This window comes from Carex rostrata, chromosome 2 (genome assembly GCF_964058835.1).
Source record: "Carex rostrata chromosome 2, lpCarRost1.2, whole genome shotgun sequence".
In the NCBI taxonomy this organism is placed as follows: domain Eukaryota; kingdom Viridiplantae; phylum Streptophyta; class Magnoliopsida; order Poales; family Cyperaceae; genus Carex; species Carex rostrata.
In genome coordinates, this window is record NC_135919.1 from 17,037,792 (window position 1) to 17,060,631 (window position 22,840).

The 22,840-nt window shown below is 37.0% G+C and overlaps 2 protein-coding genes across 2 annotated transcripts; one reads left to right on the forward strand and one right to left on the reverse strand.

Moving 5' to 3' along the window:
* The first annotated feature begins 3,813 nt into the window (after positions 1-3,813).
* LOC144548273 (UDP-glycosyltransferase 73D1-like) lies at positions 3,814-4,661 on the forward strand. Its single transcript, XM_078296961.1, has 2 exons — positions 3,814-4,084; positions 4,192-4,661. The coding sequence occupies exons 1-2, from the start codon at positions 3,874-3,876 to the stop codon at positions 4,659-4,661; spliced, it is 681 nt and encodes a 226-aa protein (XP_078153087.1). The 5' UTR covers positions 3,814-3,873.
* Positions 4,662-9,388: 4,727 nt separating this feature from the next.
* On the reverse strand, positions 9,389-11,293 carry LOC144546192 (UDP-glycosyltransferase 73C6-like). The gene is made up of 2 exons (XM_078294717.1): positions 11,001-11,293; positions 9,389-10,798 (listed from the first exon to the last, which is right to left on the reverse strand). The coding sequence occupies exons 1-2, from the start codon at positions 11,209-11,211 to the stop codon at positions 9,540-9,542; spliced, it is 1,470 nt and encodes a 489-aa protein (XP_078150843.1). The 5' UTR covers positions 11,212-11,293; the 3' UTR covers positions 9,389-9,539.
* Between the last annotated feature and the right edge of the window lie 11,547 nt (positions 11,294-22,840).

Consider the following 22,840-nt stretch of genomic DNA (forward strand, 5'->3'; position numbering starts at 1 on the left):
GTGTGTATATATATATATAGGAGTTAGGCTGGGGTGCTATGGATAGCATAGTGGCCTCTATGCTACGGCTCAATATTTGAGTTTTCAAAATCCAAACGGTCGATCCGAACCATTCATCTTATTCTCCATATTAATATCTGCTTGGAGACCAAATTTTATAATTTTCTGAATTTTTTTACTATTTATTAAGCCACTTTGAAAATCGCTAATCCAACGGTTTTACTGTTTTGTGCAGCCACCGTTGGATCAACAATTTTGTAAAATACTTAATAAATAGTAAAAAAATTCAGAAAAATGTAAAATTTGGTCTCCAAGTAGATATTAATATGGAGAATAAGATGAACGGTTCGGATCGACCGTTTGGATTTTGAAAACTCGAATATTGAGCCATAGCATAGAGGCCACTATGCTATCCATAGCACCCCAGCCTAACTCTATATATAGAGTAAGGCTTGGGTGCTATGGATAGCATAGAGGCCTACGGTGCTACGGCTCAATATTTGAGTTTTTTAAATCCTAACGGTCGATCCGAACCGTTCATCTTATTCTCCATATTAATATGTGTTTGGAGACCAAATTTTACGTTTTTTAAAAAAATTTTACTATTTTTTTAGCTAGGTAGAAAATCACTCGATCTAAAAAATTCTGCACCATTCAGATATTTGATTTTCTACCTATCTAATAAAATAGTAAAAAATTTCCAAAAAAATGTAAAATTTGGTCTCCAAACACTTATTAATATGGAGAACAAGATGAATGGTTCGGATTGACCGTTAAGATTTTAAAAACTCGAATATTAAGCCGTAGCACCGTAGGCCACTATGCTATCCATAGCACCCAAGCCTTACTCTATATATATATATATATATATATATATATATATAGAGAGAGAGAGAGAGAGAGAGAGAGTGGCTAATTTGTTACCGGAAGCACTTCGACCGAGGTGCTTCCGGGGCTATATTAGCATATGTGATGTTCAAACAACAAATCCAAACCGTTACATGTTTAATCTATATTCAAATCTACTTGGAGACCAAATTTTACATTTTTTGAAATTTTTTTACTATTTATTAAGATAGTTTGAAAATCGCTGTTTTTATTAAAATTCTACACCATAAAAAACAACAACTTTCAAATCATCTTAATAAATAGTAAAAAAATTCCAAAAAATGTAAAATTTGGTCTCCAAGTAGATTTTAATATAGATTAAACATCTAACGGTTTGGATTTGTTGTTTGAACACCACATATGCTAATATAGCCCCGGAAGCACATCGGTCGAAGTGCTTCCGGTAGCAAATTAGCCACTCTATATATATATATATTTAGGGTCCGGCTAATTTGCTGCCGGCAGCATTTCTGCCGGCGGTGCTGCCACTGTTTTTTCTATTTTTTGATGTTTAAACAACAAATCTAAACCGTTAGATGTTTAATCTATATTATAATCTACTTGGAGACCAAATTTTACATTTTTTGGAATTTTTTTACTATTTATTAAGTTGGTTTGAAAACCGCTGATTTCAATGCTGTAGAAATTTACTGAAATCAGCGGTTTTCAAACCAGCTTAATAAATAGTAAAAAAATTCCAAAAAATATAAAATTTGGTCTCCAAGTAGATTATAATATGGATTAAACATTTGACAGTTTAGATTTGTCATTTGAACATCAAAAAATAAAAAAAACAGTGGCAGCACCTCTAGCTAAAATGCTGTCGGCAGCAAATTAGCCAGACCCTATATATATATATAGCATGCTAGCATATTCCTATATATATATATAGGGTCCGGCTAATTTGCTGCCGGCAGCATTTTAGCCGGAGGTGCTGCCGCCTTTTTTTTATTTTGTGATGTCCAAATAACAAATCCAAACCGTTAGATGTTTAGTCTATATTATAATCTACTTGGAGACCAAATTTTATATTTTTTGGAATTTTTTTACTATTTATTAAGCTGGTTTGAAAACTGCTGATTTCAATAATTTTCTGCAACATTGAAATCAGTGGTTTTCAAACCAGATTAATAAATAGTAAAAAAATTCCAAAAAATGTAAAATTTGGTCTCCAAATAGATTATAATATAGATTAAACATCTAACGGTTTGGATTTGTTGGTTGGACATCACACGACTAAATATAGCCCCGGCAGCACTTGGGCAGAACTGCTGCTAGCAGCAATTTAGCCACAACCTATATATATATATAGAGTAAGGCTACGCTACTTCCCGAATTAAACGGGTTGTTTTAATTCGCGCTCATATCTCTAGTTTCGAAGTCCAAATAGCCGATCCAAACCGTTAGATGTTTAATCTATATTAAAATGTGCCTGGAGAACAAATTTTACATTTTTTGGAATTTTTTACTATTTATTAAAATGGTTTGAAAATCGCTGTTTTTTAATGGTGCAGAATTTTAATAAAAACAGCAATTTTCAAACCATCTTAATAAATAGTAAAAAAAATCCAAAAAATATAAAATTTGGTCTCCAAGCACATTTTAATATAGATTAAACATCTAACGGTTTGGATCGGCTATTGCTATATATATATATGAGGAGGGTTCAAATGCATCCTATCTTTCAAATTTTTTTCTACGTTTTCAAAGTCTGAAGAGTCAATCCGAACCATTAGATGCGATCTACATATTAAGATGTGCTTGGAGACCAAATTTTACATATTTTGAAATTTTTTTACTATTTATTAAGCCACTTTGAAAATCGCTGATTTTACATTTTCTGGACCATTGGATCAGCGATTTTCAAAGTGGCTTAATAAATAGTAAAAAAATTTAAAAAAATGTAAAATATGGTCTCCAAGGACATCTTAATATGTAGATCGCATCTAACGGTTCGGATTGACTATTCAAACTTTGAAAACGGAGAAAAATAATAGGGTGCATTTGGGTGCACAAAAATTTGGGTGCATTTGAACCCTCCTATATATATATATAGAGAGAGAGAGAGAGATGGGCTACGGTGAGTTGCGAAGTAAAGCGACTATTTTACTTCACGCTCATATTTTGCAATTTTTAAGTTCAAAACATCGATCTGAACCGTTCATCTTGTTCTCCATATTGAAATGTGCTTGGAGACCAAATTTTACATTTTTTTGAATTTTTTTACTATTTATTAAGCAATTTTGAATGTCGCTGATCTGACGGTCCAGAAAATTTTACTATTTTTTACTGTTCACAGCAAAACAACAATTTTCAAAAATGCTTAATAAATAGTAAAAAAATTCCAAAAAATATAAAATTTGGTCTCCAAGCACATTTCAATATGGATTAAACATCTAACGGTTCGGATCGGTCGTTTGGACTTTCAAAATAAAAATACGGCGTGAAGTAGGAACGCGTTTTACTTCGCAACTCACCGTAGCCCACCTCTATATATATATATATATAGGAATATGCTAGCATGCTATGCAGAATAGAGCCCCTCCATGCAACGCCTTGGATTTTGACTTTTCAAAATTTTAACGGTCGATCCGAACCGTTCATCTTGTTCTTCATATTAATATGTATTTGGAGACCAAATTTTACATTTTTCGGAATTTTTTTACTATTTCTTTAGATTTATTGAAAATCGCTGTTTTTTTATGGTCCAGATTTGCTAAAAACAGCGATTTTCAATAAATATAAAGAAATAGTAAAAAAATTCCAAAAAATGTAAAATTTGGCCCTCAAACACATATTAATATGAAGAACAAGATGAACGGTTCAGATCGACCGTTAGGATTTTGAAAAGTCGAAATCCAAAGCGTTGCATGAAGGGGCTCTATGCTATGCATAACATGCTATCCTATATATATATATAGCAATAGCCTGCCATCAGTCACCAAGTTAAAATCCAAACAAGTCTACCAAAAAAAAATTCTGGTAATGGAAATCAGTAACAATTATCTTCCCAAAGCTAAATCCCAAATTCCACACTTTTTAATACTTCCATGGTTGGCTCCTGGACACTTGATCCCCGCTACCGACATAGCCCACCTCCTAGCCGAGCACAATTCATCACTTACAATCTTAACAACTCCAGTTAATGCCGCTCGCATCAAACCAACTATTGATCGGTTCAATGCTGCTTCTGCAGGTTAGCATATTTAGTTGTCTATTATATATAAAATTATGATTTATGAATTATATACCTTATGACTTGATGATTATGGATATTTATATATGTATCTGTTACATTTACAGGTGACATCTCATTGGTTTCGTTTTACTTCCCTGCTACTGAGTTCGGCCTTCCAGAAGGCTGTGAAAATATTGACCTGGTCCCCTCAATGCCCTTTGTGTACAATTTTTACAACGCTACAAAGCTCTTTGGTCAACAAGTAGCCAGATACATTCATGAACAGGCCCCACATGTCAGCTGCATAATAGGTGCGATGGGCTATGTGTGGGCAGCTGATGTGGCACACGAGCTAGGAGTTCCATGTTTCATCTTTCATGGTTTTGGATCCTTTGCTCTATATTGTTGTGAAATCCTACACAAAACCAAGGCACATGAAATCCCTGATTCCGCTGCTGAGTTGTTCAATATACCAGGCTTGCCATTCGAATTCAAGATAGCGAGAAAGGAACTCCCCATGCATTTCCAACGATTCCGCCGCCCCACCTCACGGAGAAAAAGGAAATGGCGTAAAGAACAACTATACACACACTAACCTGCAGAGGCAGCATTGAACCGGTCAATCGTTGGTTTGATGCGAGCGGCATTAACTGGAGTTGTTAAGATTGTAACTGATGCATTGTGCTCGGCTAGGAGACGGGCTATGTCGGTTGCAGGGATCATGTGGCCTGGGGCTAACCATGGAAGTATTAAAAAGTGTGGAATTGGGGGTTTAGCTTTGGGAAGATAATTGTTACTGACTTCCATTACCAGAAACTTTTTTTTGTTTACTTGTTTGGATTTTAATTTGGTGGGTGGGTGATGGCAGGCTATTGCTGCTATATATATAATGGGCATAGGATAATTATATGGGAAAATATACTTTTTAATTAAGTTGGAAGGAAACTGATGAATATGAGCACATAATTAAAGCATTGAATTGTATGCGTTGACAGTTCTGACTTTTGACTTCTCTTTTGAGAGATTAGAATTTCTAATGAGTAAAGCTAGGGCGTGACATGCTCACCAAGAAAGTTTGGTGAGCATAACTCCAAAAGTATATCGGATCGACGTTAAATGCCGAATCCAAACCGTTGAAATCCATGTGCTTCATGAGTGATGCATATACATGCAAAATTTTGAAAGTTTCGAGTTTATTTGCTACACGGTCAAGTGGTCAAAGAAATAATAAAAATTGAATATATAAAATAACTTATAATAAAGTGTTCGTTTCTTTGACCACTTGACCGTGTAGCAAATAAACTCGAAACTTTCAAAATTTTGCATGTATATGCATCACTCATGAAGCACATCGATTTCAACGGTTTGAATTCGGCATTTGACATCGATCCGATATACTTTTAGAGTTATGCTCATCAAACTTTCTTGGTGAGCATGTCACACCCTACCTTTACTCATTTCTAATTATCTTTGAAAATGATACCTGACCTAGCTGGTGGGTTTGCTGATGCACAAATTTACAATGTTACGTAATCCATGACGTATACATAACATGTAATTTTCTTTATTACTTCTCTTTCGCAAGAATTTTTAATTTTGAAAATCATTTGTTTTTAGCGCCTCACCGAATGATAAACTTTTCAAAAGCAGACGATTAAACGCTAGCTTAAACCGGATTCTGGATCGTCTGACATTATTTTTTTAATAAAAAAGATTTATCGAATTTTGGACAATTATCCAGAAAAAAGACTGATTATATTTTAACAAATGTTATTAGTCTATATATTTTCAAGCTATTCAATGTTAAAATATAATTTTTAGGAATGATATTTTTCTTTTAAAAAGTTATTTTTTTAACTGATTTGTATCTAAAATTGTTATTATGCAATTTTATTAAGAATATAGACGTACTTGAACTTTGCAAAACATTTTCTATGTTGTATGGATACGGGTACGGGTATCGTATTGGATACGATACAGATACGAATACGGCGATACGGTAATAATTTCAAAAATCAAGAATACGATACATCTATTTTTATTTTTTATTTTTATTATTAATTCATCACTTGTATAAATTCAAAAATTCTACAATACCGCAGTACAAGTATCAATCATATATTAGCGCTACTTAGAATATGACATCAAATATGAAGGATTGCAGTGGTCAATGCTTATGAAGGGTATTCCACAGATCCAAAGTTCGATTAAGAAATTGTTTTATATTAACATGGTGTATGCGCGGTGTATGGTGGATCGTAGGATTGCTGGTGTATCGTGTATGCGAACGGTGCACGCATTGAAATTGTAGAGCGCATCTTGCTGGTGCTGTGGTGCAGCGTATTTTAGCCGTATCAGGCGTGTCAGAGGTGTATCCCAGCGAGTCAACCTGTATCGGAGACCGTATCAAGAGAATAAGGATACCTCACGTAAGCCGATACACCATCTGGCGTATCCGATACGTATCGGTGTCGTATTGCAGGCGTATCGATATTCTTATGGGTACGGAGCCTATATTGAAGTATCCGAGTAACATAGATAGTAACGTATGTCTTAAATTTTTACGAATGATATGCGAATTAATTACCATGACAACAGTTGTCATATATGCTTTTTTTTTTAAAAAGAAAAAGAAAGGAGATATGCGAATTAATTGTTTTTCCATATTATTCGAATAATTTACAAGTTTTTTTGTTTTAGTATGAATTTTGATTTCCTACAAGATTTCACTATGAAAATTGATCGACACATCTAAATTGTAGATTAGATAACCATTTGTATTTTGAGAATTAAATTTGGTGCTGAAGTAGCAACAGCAACACGCATCTTTGCTTAGCAAAGCGCCTATATATAACACAACTCTTATAAAGATATCAATATATATTTTGATTTTTTTTTATTAGTGTTATGAACCTCTTGATTTTAATGGAATGATTGCATTAGATCAAAAGTCAACACATGCATCTTCTAATATAGAATTGGAATGTACAAATTAATCTAACTGGAGCTTATTAATCAAAACACTATTGAAATTGGGAAATTCAAAAACTACCGGCGCCTTCAATTCAATTTGCAGTCTCATTCTTAGGTCGTCGTAGATTGAATTGGAGTACCCTCCAAAAAACTAAATATCAATATATTACAATGCATTTTTGAGTTTTTGGAGAGCCTCCAATTTAATCTACGGTCCCCTAAGAATGAAGCCGCAAATTGAATTGGAGGACTTGATATTTTTCGAATTCCCCATAATTTTTTTTTTCTTTACAGCGGTATTAATAAAAAATTCGGTGAGACTTAGAATGTCTTGTTAGCTATTACGTATTAATTATTGTATGATAAATCAATTTAATTCCAATTCTGTATGCTAGCTACAACGTCGTAATTTTACATTTTACACTATTTCAATGCTATATACCGAAAAAGATATTATGAATTAATATGATTTGCCACATTTTAAGCTGCAAAAGTTACCAAGTATGATTAATATTTTGGAGTTCATTAAAACAAATAAAGGGAAAACCAATTATAATGACCCAACCACTCACATGCTAAAGGCAATAAGGCGTCGTTACTTTGTTAAGGCCCACTTTAACAGAGATATTTTTACTTCATGCAGCATAGACTATAGAAATAAAACAGAGCTGAATATAGGGGCGGATAGGGCTGCACAAAAAATTCGTAGTTTGTGATTCGATTCAAGTTTGATTCGAAAAAGTTCGTAAAAAAATTTGATTCGAAATAGTTCGAAATTAATTCAAACTAAATTCAAATTGGACCTAGTTCGTTCGAAATAGGTTCGCGAATTATTCTAGTTCGAAATTCAAAGTAACGTGAACCGTTGATTTCCGCTGATAACTTGTGTTCGTTGATGATTTAAAAGTTAAAACATAAGGCCACCTAACTATAAGTCATAACTCGTAAGTTGTAACGCTCGCTCTTAGTTCTAAAATCCTAGATGACTTTCACCTCTCGCTTTCGGAGACTACGATCACTCTTTCTTGTTGTAAAAAAAGTTCGTAAAAGATTCGAATTTGAATTCGTAAAAAATTTGATTCAAAATTAATTCAAACCAAACTTAGTTTGAAATTAATTCAAACCAAACTCAAACTGAGATAAGCTCGGTTCGGTTTGGTTCGATTCGTTTGCAGCCTTAGAGGCGGATCTTAAGCCAATCAAAAGGTGCCACCCCTATGATTTTAAAATGTTAGTTATATATACTAAGATTTAATTTTATTTTATTTTTTTTGAAACATTTTATATAGTTCAGCCCCCTTATAAATGATCACATGTTAACTTTAGTCTAGTGGTAAGAGCTTTTATAGTGTTTGAAAGAGTTTGGGTTCAATTTCTACTAGCCATATTTTTATATTTTAATTTTTAGCCCCTCATTAAAGTTTTATAGTTCTGCCCCTGCCTGCATATGATTCTTGTGCTGCATGAAATAAAACTACTCTGTTAAAATCATTACCCTACATTACTTACTATAAAAGAGCACACAAATTCAATAATGACGTATGGAGACGCGATAGAAGATGCTTAGTAAAAATAACGGTTCATTTGGCAGCAAATCAAATTGTAAAATTTAATTAAAAAAAAATCAAAATATAAGATGACAGACATCGTACTACAAAAACAATATTGGATTGATAACTTCCGAGTAAAGCTTATTTAACTTCTAATTGACGATATGAAATTCCACAATATAAATTTTTATCAGCGTCACAAATTAGCATCTATGAAGCAGGTGGGCTTAAGCCGAAAAATAGAGAACCCAATTAAAAGCGGAGAGAGAAAAAGAGAGGCCTTTGGGGAATGGAAAAATAATACTCTGCTGAATTGGGCTGAAATAAAATCTTCCATCCTTCTCTTTATCTCATGATCTTATTCTTATGTTGGGTCAGAAAAGGTAATTAAAAATAGAAAAAGCTGGTCCACCTTTTTTATTTTTCAAAACTTGGATTCTGAATATCTAAATTTTTAATTCATTACCAATTACAGAGCTTTCTGTATGTGAGAAATTTACAAAGCTCACTGATGAAGTTAATCAATGGAGACAATGAGAATCAAAGTGTAAGGAAGTTGAAGCTGAGAGGTAAGCTAGTACCAGAAATACACTTCTTATTTGAATTTGTAGAGCTTGATACTGTTTGTTTTTTCCTTCAGAGAAGATTCCCGTTTTAGTGACTATTTAGTTGACTTAATGGAGGAATTAAGTGCTTTATGTATAAATTTAGAAATAATTAATTTAAACTAATGATAAGTAGTTAACCTCAGACGCATGTGCAGTTCAATATTCATGTTTCTTTCAAGACCAGTTGATCAAATGCCTTTGCAAGATTAGATTTTATTAAGCAAAAAAGAAAAGCAATACAATCCATTTTAGTTTGCAGAATTACATAATAGTATCCTATTAAAAGATTACATCTATATATACTTCTATAGCAGGAAAAAGAACAGTATAGATCCCATTATATCAAATAGTTGGTGCCCCAAACTGTATCAAGTTCTCTAAGTTCAGGAAAGAAGAACCACCTTTCTCCAGAGCCAGCTTTGCCTTCTCCTTCAACTCAGAAACCCTTCTTCTCTCCTCATCTCCATTCATCAATTTCTCAATTGCTCTCACTACATCCTCTTTCTTTACCCTTGCATCCTCTTCATTCTCTCCTCTCCATGCCATCGCCTCTCCCACCCCGACACTAACACCGATCTTAAGCACATCCACAATCAATTTCACATTTAAAAATTGTTCTGAATACAACGGCCATGCCACGATGGGTACACCAGCAGCAACACTCTCCAATGTAGAATTCCATCCACAGTGTGTCACAAATCCTCCAACGGAAGGGTGTGATAGTATTGCAATTTGTGGGGCCCAACCTTTGATCAACAAAATTTTCGAACTACTTTTCTCTTCAAAATTTTCACGCAGCCAGATTAACATTTCATCTGGCAATTTCTCTATGCTGTTAATCACCCAAACAGATGGCCATGGTGATGCCAATAATCCAAGGCCAAGTTCTTTAAATTGTTTAGGTGCAAAGTTGCCCGTACTACCGAAACAAACATAGACTACAGAGTTAGATTTCTTAGAATTAAGCCATTCTATGCACTGATCACTATCAACCGTCGACTTGTTTCCTCTCTCCTCCATATCCAATCTTGTTGTGTTACAAAGGGATACCGGACCAATTGTGAAAACTTTTTTACCTGAATTTTTTTGCAATAAACCTGCATAACCCGGTTCGAGCTGCTCAAAACTATTCACCAATATTCCATCGACGCTTACCTCAGAGTTTCTCATTTCTTCAGCTATCTCTTTACTAGATTGTTGGAAATGCATGGGGAGTTCTTTTCTGGCTATCTTGAATTCAAATGGCAAGCCTGGTATATTGAACAACTCGGCATCAGAATCAGGGATTTCATGTGCCTTGGTTTTGTGTAGGATTTCCCAACAATACAGAGCAAAGGATCCAAAACCATGAAAGATGAAACATGGAACTCCTAGCTTGCGTGCCATGTCAGGTACCCACACATAGCCCATCCCACCGATTATGCAGCTGACATGTGGGACCTGTTCATGAATGTATCTGGCTACTTGTTGACCAAATAGCTTCGTAGTGTTGTAGAAGTTGTACACAAGAGGAAATGAGGGGAGCAGGTCAATATTTTCACAGCCTTCTGGAAGGCCGAACTCGGTAGCAGGGAAGTTAAGCGAAACCAGTGAGATGTCACCTGTAAATGTTGCAAATACATGATATATCATACATCAATTATCATCAAGTCATAATATAAGTATCTACAACCCCACCCCACAGTTGAATAAAGAAAACAAAAACAAATGCCAAAATTAAAAAAAAAAATGCTCATGCGTCCGCCCGCCGCCCGGAGAAAAAGGAAACGGAGTAAAAGAACAACTATATATATGTATGCTAACCTGCAGAGGCAGCATTGAACCGGTCAATCGTTGGTTTGATGCGAGCGGCATTAACTGGAGTTGTTAAGATTGTAACTGATGCATTGTGCTCGGCTAGGAGATGGGCTATGTCCGTTGCGGGGATCAAGTGGCCTGAGGCTAACCATGGAAGTATTAAAAAGTGTGGAATTTGGGGTTTAGATTTGGAAAGAAAATTGGTACTGATTTCCATTATATATCAGAAAATTTTTGTAGGCTTGTTTGGATTTTAAGTTGTTGAGTTATGACAACCTATTGCTCCTGTATATATATATGTATATATATTGGGCATAGGATAATTATATGAGAAGAAATTTCATCGGATACACTTTTTAATTAAGTTGGAAGGAACTGGTGAATATGCTGAGATATGAGCACATTAAGGAATTGAATTGTATGCGCATGAGATATGAGCACATTAAGGCATTGAATTGTATGCGCATGACAGTTCTGACTTATCTTTTACGTGACAACTGACTTCTCTTTTACAAGATATTTTCTAGTTCTCTTTGGAAATAAGGGCTATACCTGACCTAGCTGGCAGGTTTACTGATGCACAAATCCACAAATTAACGTTACTTAATTCATGACGTATACATAACAATTCATTTTCTTAATTTTTTTACTTGTCTTTTGCAAGAATTTTTAATCTTCAATTAATAAAATGGTTTGCTGGTAACTTGCTAGGTATGTGTGCTGATGTGCAGATCAGATTATTTTTAAGCTTAATTTATTGTGCTATCTATTATAACAAACTTCGCAAATTATTTGTTTTTTGCGAACTTTACGAATAAATGGTGAATTTACCTGGACAAACTTTTCAAAAGCAGACGATTAAACACTAGCTTGAACCGGATTTTGGATCCTCTGACATTATATTTTTAATAAAAAAGATTTATCGAATTTTGGACAATTATCCAGAAAAAAAATGATTTTATTTTTAAAAATGTTATTTATCTATATATTGTCAAGCTTTTCAAGGTTTAAAAAATTATAGGGTACAAAAAATTGGCCCCCATATTTCTTGTACCCTATAATTTCACAAAAAATATGGGGGCCAATTTCTTATTTATCTATATATTTTATTTTTATTATTTTTCTATCTCTCCCTCGCTAGTCACCATTCTTATTAAAAAAAAAAATGACCCCCATTGCATGAATTCCTGGCTTCGCCCCAAGTCTGCTCAATTGAATATCCTAACACCATTAGTTTTTAAGTGATTTGTATCTAAAAATGTTAGTTATTGTGCAATTTTAAATAAGAATAAAGACATGTTATTATATATAACTTGGACTTTGTAAAACAATAGAAAAGTAGATTTTATAAAAGTACATATAAATCATGATTTATCGACTTCGGCCTGATGCTGTTAAATAATTTTTAAGAGCTATATTATACTATTATACGAATGAAATGCGAATTGTTTCCATATTATTCGAAGAATTTATAATTTTTCTTATTTCAGTATAAAATTTGATTTCCAATAAAATATATGTCTGTAAATCACATTAAATATCGACACATGCATCTAAAATATGGACAAGCCATTTGAATTTTGAGAATTAAAATTTTGGAGCTGAAGTGTACATTTTTGCTTAGAAAGCGCCTTAACGCAACTCTTATAAAAGTATCTTATTTTTACTTTATTTTTTTTCTTTTCTTACAAAGCTGATAGCTCCTATCATGCTTTTATTTTTTTTTAAAAGCTCTTATAAAAATATCAATACTTAGGTATTGATTTTAATCGAATAGTATGAGATTTCGCTGCAAAATGAAATTAGATATTTAGTGGATCAGATTGGAATAGATGAGACTTGAGTGTGAAATGAAAATAAAATATGGCACCGGTGGGGGCTGAATCCAAGGAGACACCACATATCTGTTGGTCAGATTTATATCAGCAACGCAATCTTGATACAATTGGAGATGACATAACAGAAAATGAGATTTTGGGGGTGATAAAGCAGATGCCAAATAACAAGAGCCAGTGTCCGGATGGTTTTACGGGTGAATTTTATATATTTACGAAACCTTCGCAACGGTTACTTGACAGAGCATATCCTTACAACCCTTGAATTCATCCTATTTTATTCTGATTTCAAAAAAAGAACATGTTGCAACTCCTCAAGATTACCGACCAATAAGCCAGGCAGGTAGAATTGTACTCATCAATGCGGTATTGTCATAGCTACATATACTATCTGTACTAAAAATTCCGGCATGGGTAATTAAGGAAATTGATAAAATTCAGAGGCGATTTTTGTGGCATGGTGTGTGTGTCGAGACTCACAAATGAATGTTGCCAATTGGCAAATTGTTTGCATGCCTAGGAAGCTAAGCAGATTGGGTATATTCGACTTATCAACATTGAATCAAGCTATGCTTATGAAGTGGATGTGGCAATGGGCCGGCAAAACCAGATAGCAAGATGTGGAAACTAGCTTTCCAAGCAACATCACATGAGAACCAATTGCTACCAGATTCGGTCTTTTTCAACAAAACACTAAGTTCAAAGGGGGTTGTTCTGCAACAAAGGATTAAGAGTGAAGGATTAAAAGCTTAAGGAGTGCTAAGGAACCGATGTTCAGTCGTCTAAATCCGTGAATAAAAGCTAAGGAAGCTAAAGGAAGGAGCCGGTATGGGTGCTTTAAAGTCCAGGCAGAGGATTAAGATCCGGACAAAAGGAAGCTAAAGGAGGTGCTCTTAATCCATGTTAAGGAATCAGTGTCGGTAAGATTAAGCGGTTAAGGAAGCAAATTAATCCGTAAGGAGGCTTAATCCTTTGTTGCCGAACGGCCCAAATCATTCTTCTTAATCCTTTGTTGCCGAACGGCCCAAATCATTCTTCAATATGTCAATTTTGAAGGTTCCTCATTCTGGTACGTTAATACAGCTTTTGGAATAATGATTGGGGACTAGGAATTCTGAGATATGATTTATTTTTTTTTGCAGGAAATGGCCCTTAGGCCAAACTTTCATTACTTCCAAAAACAGGTTTACAAGGTTGGGAGAAATACTAAAGCAACAAAAGCAAAGTAACAAACCCCCAGAATATGAAAACAACCTGATCCTGGAACCTACTAGACCTCAATTACAGGGATCTGAGTTGAAAATTGGGAATGTGTACCCTGTGATGCTCTCCTCCAAATTCCTGCCCTTCTTAGCAAGATAGTTAGCCAACTCATTGTGACTGTGACTGATGTATCTGCATTTAAAGTTGGGCCTGTCTTTGAAAATTTGCCAGATATCGTCAATGGGAGGGCCGAGATGTGTAATATGCACGACCATGGTTTGACAGTCAGTTTGGAATTCACACAAGTCTATACCCGATGCTAGCACATATTTGACCGCCTCCAGGAGAGCTAAAGCTTCAGCTTGGAGCGGGCAACACGCTGTAATCGGGGTTGATCTATAGGCCACCAGCACCTCATCCTTTGACAGGACAAAACCCGCTCCACCCCTTCCACCAATTAGCCACGAACCATTAATAGAACAAGTGTACTCCCTTGGGGTATATAGGTCCTGGTTATGGTTCTGGAGACGTACCGGGATTCCCATTCCTATTTTTGCCAATTCCGCCTCATTGGAGATGTCAGCCCAATATTTGTTAAACTTCTCTAGTGTGGGGTTTATACCTGAATAGGCGCAGTCATTTCTACACCTCCAAATTCCCCAAAGTACACTGACAAAGTAATAGACTATCTCAAGCAACAGCTCCAGAGAAGTCAAAGGTTGAGCCTCAGTCAACCGAATTAGTTAGCAAGAAGATTAGTTAGATTAGTTTGTTAAGAAAGATAGTTAGACTAACAAACTATGTAGATGCATTGTATCTAGTCAGTAGTTGCTGTATTACTCTCATTATAAAAGGAGTATTAGAGCCACTATAAACGGTTAATCAAGAAATCAATAACAAGAAATTCTTGCATTCAAATTACGTCTCTTACCTTTTCATGGTATCAGAGCACTAATGGCATGTGATCCCTCTTCTTCTCAAATCAATCCCTCCTCCCACCCTTCTTCTGCTTCTACTGCATCTCTGCCTTCTTCCATGTCGGCTCTCTATTGATGGAGTTCAATCGAGCAATCTGGTCTACTCTCATTGGTATCAGCAGGATCAACTTATTCTCACCTGGCTCCGATCTTCTCTAACTGAGACGATTCTCAATCAAACTGTGTCTTGCACAACCTCTGCACAGCTCTGGTCACTTCTCCGGCAATCCTTCTCTACTACTTCTCGAGCCCGCCTTACTGAACTTCGTCGGGCTTTGCAAACCACCACGAAGGGCGGATCTAGTTGCTTGGAGTTCTGTCAACGGATGCGTGCTATCGCTGACGAGCTAGCTTTCATCGGATTCCCTATTTCTGACAATGATTTGGTGATTCAGATTCTCACCGGTCTAGGCTCCGACTTCAATGCTGTCGTTGCTGCCGATAACGCCAAGGAACATTTAGGGTTCGCCGAATTACAGGCCATGCTCCTCAGCCTGAGGCTCTTCTCTTCTCCCAACTCAGCGGCGGCTCTACCTCTTTTTCTGTTGATTCCGCTCCAGCTGCTCTCTACACCCAGACGAAATCGGGTCCGCGTGGATCCAGATCCGTTAAAGGAAATCGGACCCGTGGAGGACACACAGCCACCTTTCAGTCTCAGACCCGACCCCCTATTTTACTAACTCCAACTCCCAGGCCGAATTTCTCTGCTAGGCCCAATTATATTGCCACTCCTAGGCCCAGTGGGCATCGGGCTGCACAGGTTCAGCCGACCGTTCAAGCCAATCTCACTCAATCCAGCTTCCAAGCTAACAATGCTCAAACCGAGACCTTCTCCAATGGTCCCGAGTGGTATTTGGATTCGGGCGCCACTCACCATGTGACGAATGATGTCAACAACCTCTCGTCCTATTTGCTGTATGAAGGCTTCGATTCTCTACACATTGGTGATGGTCATGGTATGAAAATTCATCATATCGGCTCTTGCACCTTACCTTTCTCTACTTCTCAATTTCTTTTGAAAGATGTCTTACATGTCCCTACCTTTACCAAGAATCTCTTGAGTTTGTCTAAACTTGCTTTTGATAATTCGATTTTAATTGAATTTTGCTCTTCTCATTGTGTCATAAAGGATCGGGACACCTTGAAGGAGCTACTTCAAGTCAAACTCATTAGTGGCCTTTATGTTCTTCCTCCACAAATAAAGACATCTCCTCAAGCCTTCTATGGTGCAAGAGTCTCCGCTCATTTGTGGCATCTTTGCCTTGGACATCCCTCATCCGTTACCACTCACAAAATCTTACAAGAACATTCTTTACCTTGTTCTAATAAAAGTTTATCTTTATGTCTTGATTGTTGTATGGCCAAAGCGCATCGCTTGCCATTTCATACTAGTGATTCTTGTACTTCTTTGCCCCTTGAAATAATTCATTCGGATGTATGGGGTCCTAACAAGATTTTATCTCATAACGGTTTTCGTTTTTATGTGATTTTTGTTGATGATTTTTCCCGTTTTACATGGGTTTATTTCTTGCACTCTAAAGATGAAGTCACTCATGTGTTTACCTTATTTAAATCTCAAGTGGTGAACTTACTCAATCACAAAATACAAATTCTCCGTACGGATGGAGGTACGGAGTTCAAACCCATTACACGAGCCTTTCCTTCTATCATTCGCCAAACCTTTTGTCCCTATACGCCGCAACAAAATGGCGTCTCCGAGCGCAAACATCGTCATATTATTGAGTTGGTTCTTGCTTCTATGCTCCATGCACACATTCCCGATTGTTATTGGGATGATATCTTCTCAAGTGTGGTGCACTTAATAAACCGGCAACCATCCGTGAACAATTCTTCTTCTCCCTACTTCACTCTTTTTCAAAAACACCCGGAGTACACCTCTCTACGTGTCTTGGGCTATTTGTGTTTTCCATACACGCGGCCATACAATGATGGCAAGCTTCAACCTCGTTCTAAACCATGCATGTTTCTTGGCTATCCTACTCTTCAAAAGGGTTACAAGTGTTTACACATTGAATCCAACCGAATTTTTGTCTCTAGACATGTGCTTTTTGATGAATTACAGTTTCCCTTTAAAGAGGTTTTAGCTGCTCCACCTTCGGACTCTGCACTTTCCTCTCAGCTGCCTTCTACAGCCTTGCACCTGTTACCACTTGGTGGTCTGTCTCACGCTCAGCCAGTCAGTTCTGCCACAGAGAATCCGCTCTTTTCTCACGGATCCCTTTCTGCTGACCTGATCCCTATCCCAAGCTCTTCTCAGCCTCCTGGATTACCATCGAGTGCTTCCCTCTCTGGTTCGGGTGCTTCAGTGATTGGAGACAATCCGACCGCCATTCCATCTATTTCCTCCTTCCCTGCGGATCCAACCACGATTGTAGCCGATCCCAGCAGCTCTTCTCAAGCCCATCCGAACCTCTTTTCTTCCTTCCCTGCGGATCCAACCCCGGCAGTAGCGGATCCAGCCAGGTTTTCAAAAGTTTACGCTAGAGCTGCGCGCCATTCCACTGTTTTCTCAGACAGAGAGCTACCTTCCTCTATTCAGACCCCTGTTTCTGCTCTGCCTGACCCGCCTTCAGTTTCTACCCATCAGATGGTCACCAAATCACGTGATCATATGCGCAAACCTAAACTCTTTCCTGATCATATAGCAGTTGTCACCGAATCCCTTGACCATGTTGAACCTAAAACTTACAACCAAGCCAAAGTTCATCCTCATTGGGTTGATGCTATGAATACTGAGTACAAGGCACTTCTTGCAAATCACACATGGGATTTGGTTCCAGCTGAGCCCGATCAAAATGTCGTTGGTTGTAAATGGGTCTTCACAATCAAAAAGCGTGCCGATGGCTCCTTGGAACGGTACAAGGCTCGACTTGTGGCCAAGGGTTTTCATCAAGAGGAAGGTGTCGATTACTTCGAAACTTTTAGTCCCGTCATTAGACCTACTTCCATTCGGCTTGTCCTTACACTCGCTCTCACACATGGATGGTCTATTCGCCAATTAGACGTCCACAATGCATTTTTACATGGTACCCTACATGAAACCGTGTATATGCAACAACCACCCGGTTTTGAGGATGCTACCAACCCTTCGCATGTTTGTCGCCTTTCCAAAGCCATATATGGTCTCAAACAAAATCCCCGTGCTTGGTTCAATGCCTTAAGTTCGGTTCTTCTCTCTCAAGGTTTCATTGCTTCCCGCTATGATCCCTCTCTTTTTATTTTTTCTTCTCATGGGGCCTCGATTATTGTGCTAGTTTATGTCGATGACATTATCCTCACCGGGTCTAGCTCTTCTCTTCTTCAAGATCTCATCTGCACCCTTCAACAAAAGTTTCCTATCAAGGATCTTGGTTCCCTTCACTTTTTTCTTGGCATTGAAGTCAAACCGACTTCCAATGGGCTTCATCTTTCACAAACCAAGTACATCCATGAGGTGCTTACTCGTGCCCATATGCATCATGCTAACTCTCTACCTTCTCCTATGGTTCATAAAACTTCTCTCTCTCAGTTTGAAGGGGATCCATTTGATGACCCTCGCCTATACCGGTCTATTGTTAGGGCACTCCAGTACGCCACTCTCACACGACCATCTCCTTTGCGGTCAATCGCGTGTCTCAGTTCATGCAATCTCCCACTACACTTCATTGGGCAGCCGTCAAGAGGATTCTTCGCTACCTCAATGGCACATTGTCTCATGGCCTTCTTCTTAAACCGGCTTCTTCTCTTACACTTCACGCATATTGTGATGCGGATTAGGCCGGCTCTATCAACGATCTCAAGTCTACCACCGGGTTTTGTATTTTTCTTGGCGACAACCTCATCTCATGGAGCTCTAAAAAACAGCCTACGGTGGCTCGGTCAAGTACCGAGGCCGAATACAAGTCTCTTGCGGTCACTAGTTCGAAACTCATATGGTTGCAATATCTCTTGACCGAATTGCATGCCTCTCTTTCTTCTCCTCCTATCTTGTGGTGTGACAACATTGGTGCCACCTTTTTAGCCTCCAATCCGATTATCCATGCACGGACCAAGCATGTTGAAATCGATTACCATTTTGTGAAAGAACGTGTTGCCGCCAAGACTCTCCAAATTTGGTATCTATCCACCCATGATCAGCTGGCTGATATCTTTACCAAACCTCTTGCTTCTCCTCGCTTCCTTCTTCTTTCCTCCAAGCTCATCGTTCCATCACCTGGCTTCGCTTGCGGAGGGGCTAATAGACTATCTCAAGCAACAGCTCCAGAGAAGTCAAAGGCTGAGCCTCAGTCAACCGAATTAGTTAGCAAGAAGATTAGTTAGATTAGTTTGTTAAGAAAGATAGTTAGACTAACAAACTATGTAGATGCATTGTATCTAGTCAGTAGTTGCTGTATTACTCTCATTATAAAAGGAGTATTAGAGCCACTGTAAACGGTTAATCAAGAAATCAATAACAAGAAATTATTGCATTCAAATTACGTTTCTTACCTTTTCACAAAGGCATTCCATTGATCATCATCAAGGTTTGGAGCCAGCAATTGTAGTGCCTCAGAAGCTATTGGTCCCAATATATGAGAGGTTAATCCAAGTGGGGAAGCAAACCAGCAGAATCGAGAGAAAGGGCAATGGAAAAGCAAGTGCATCACATCCTCCATAACAGCTACACACCACCCGATTGGCCATTAGAGGGCTCAATAACCGAGTTACACAAGGGCATTGATTTTATTCTTTTCTTCGCTTGCTGAACGTTACATCTTGTCTCCGAGACGAAAGCGATTTGTGCTTGTGTGCAACGGAGGTAACGGCTTAACGTGGAACATGTCGTGTCTCCGCTACCCCGATAGTTCCACGAAAAGATATTTATAAATCTTGTGCCGGCGATTTCGGTCCCGCCGGCCTCGGCCTCCGCTACCCACATCTTGCTATCTGTAGGGGTGCAAACGGATCGGATACGGATCGGATAGTGCTCAACCCATATCTGTATCCGTATTTTCTTTTCGGATACGGATACGGATCGGATAGTAACCGGATACGGATACGGATCAGATATTAAACGGATACAGATACGGATCAGATATTTTCGGATACGAATACAGATACGGATATAATTCAGATTTCTAATTCAAAATATATATCTAATTAACTTGTTACAGCATTACAAAATATATATCTGATTAACTAAAATTCACCAACATAACTATACAATACAAAAGATAAATAGACACAAATTTTTTTTCTCAAATCTTAACATATCCGGATGGAATATGCTAGCATGCTATGCATAGCATAGAACCCCTCAATGCAACGGCTCGGATTTCGAGTTTTCAAAATCCTAATGGTCGATCCGAACCGTTCATCTTGTTCTCCATATTAATATGTGTTTGGAGACCAAATTTTACATTTTTTGGAATTTTTTTACTATTTCTTTAGATTTATTGAAAATTGCTGTTTTTTTATGGTCCAGATTTGCTGAAAACGGCGATTTTCAATAAATCTAAAGAAATAGTAAAAAAATTCCAAAAAATGTAAAATTTGGTCTTCAAACACATATTAATATGGAGAACAAGATGAACGGTTCGGATCGACCATTAGGATTTTGAAAACTCGAAATCCAAGCTGTTGCATGGAGGGGTTCTATGCTATGCATATCATGCTAGCATATTCCTATCCGGATATCCGAAAAATTAAAATATCCGGATCCGGATAATTATCCGTATCCGTATCCGTATCCGATTCCGATTCCGAAACTCAACCCGTATCCGTATCCGAATCCACATAAAAAAAATCCGTATCCGTATCCGAATCCACAACTATCCGTATCCGAATATCCGAATCCGCAAAAATTCGGATACGGATCCGAATTTGGACGGGTAATATCCGACCCGTTTGCACCCCTGGCTATCTGGTTTTGCCGGCCCATTGCCACATCCACTTCATAAGCATAGCTTGATTCAATGTTGATAAGTCGAATATACCCAATCTGCCTAGCTTCCTAGGCATGCAAATAATTTGCCAATTGGCAACATTCATTTGTGAGTCTCGACACACACCATGCCACAAAAATCGCCTCTGAATTTTATCAATTTCCTTAATTACCCATGCCGGAATTTTTAGTACAGATAGCATATGTAGCTATGACAATACCGCATTGATGAGTACAATTCTACCTGCCTGGCTTATTGGTCGGTAATCTTGAGGAGTTGCAACATGTTCTTTTTTAGAAATCAGAATAAAATAGGATGAATTCAAGGGTTGTAAGGATATGCTCTGTCAAGTAACCGTTGCGAAGGTTTCGTAAATATATAAAATTCACCCGTAAAACCATCCGGACACTGGCTCTTGTTATTTGGCATCTGCTTTATCACCCCCAAAATCTCATTTTCTGTTATGTCATCTCCAATTGTATCAAGATTGCGTTGCTGATATAAATCTGACCAACAGATATGTGGTGTCTCCTTGGATTCAGCCCCCACCGGTGCCATATTTTATTTTCATTTCACACTCAAGTCTCATCTATTCCAATCTGATCCACTAAATATCTAATTTCATTTTGCAGCGAAATCTCATACTATTCGATTAAAATCAATACCTAAGTATTCATATTTTTATAAGAGCTTTTTAAAAAAAAAAAAAAAAACATGATAGGAGCTATCAGCTTTGTAAGAAAAGAAAAAAATAAAGTAAAAATAAGATACTTTTATAAGAGTTGCGTTAAGGCGCTTTCTAAGCAAAAATGTACACTTCAGCTCCAAAATTTTAATTCTCAAAATTCAAATGGCTAGTCCATATTTTAGATGCATGTGTCGATATTTAATGTGATTTACATACAGATATTTTATTGGAAATCAAATTTTATACTGAAATAAGAAAAATTATAAATTCTTCGAATAATATGGAAACAATTCGCATTTCATTCGTATAATAGTATAATATAGCTCTTAAAAATTATTTAACAGCATCAGGCCGAAGTCGATAAATCATGATTTATATGTACTTTTATAAAATCTACTTTTCTATTGTTTTACAAAGTACAAGTTATATATAATAACATGTCTTTATTTTTACTTAAAATTGCACAATAACTAACAATTTTAGATACAAATCACTTAAAAACTAATGGTGTTAGGATATTCAATTGAGCAGACTTGGTTGAGGTCCAAGCCAGGGGCGGAGCCAGGAATTCATGGAATGGGGGTCAAATTATTATTTTTTTAAATAAGAATGGTGAGAGAGAGATAGAAAATAGAAAATAAGAAGTGTCACAGGTGAGTTTTCGATTATTTTTCATTAAAAAAATTCTAAAATGTTAGAAATCCCCCAAATTATACATAAATCATTTTTGGAAAATGCTAATATGCTATGCATAGCATAGAGGGCCTCCGTGCAACGGCTCAATATTTGAGTTTTGAAAATTTTAACGGCCGAACTGTTCAACATGATCTCCATATGAATATGAACTTGCAAACCAAATTTTACATTTTTAGAATTTTTTTACTATTTTTTTAGATAGGTAGAAAATCACTTGATCTGAAAATTCTGTACCATTCAGATCAAGTGATTTTCTACCTATCTAAAAAAATAGTAAAAAAAATTTTAAAAATGTAAAATTTGGTTTGCAAGTACATATTCATATGGAGATCATGTTGAATGGTTCGGATCGACCGTTAGGATTTTGAAAACTTATATATTGAGCCGTTGCACGGAGGCCCTCTACGCTACGCATAGCACCGTAGCCAACTCCTATATATAGAGAGAGACCTAAAAACTATATGAGGAGGGATCCAATTATACCATTTTATGATGACACATCTTGACACCATATTTGTATAAG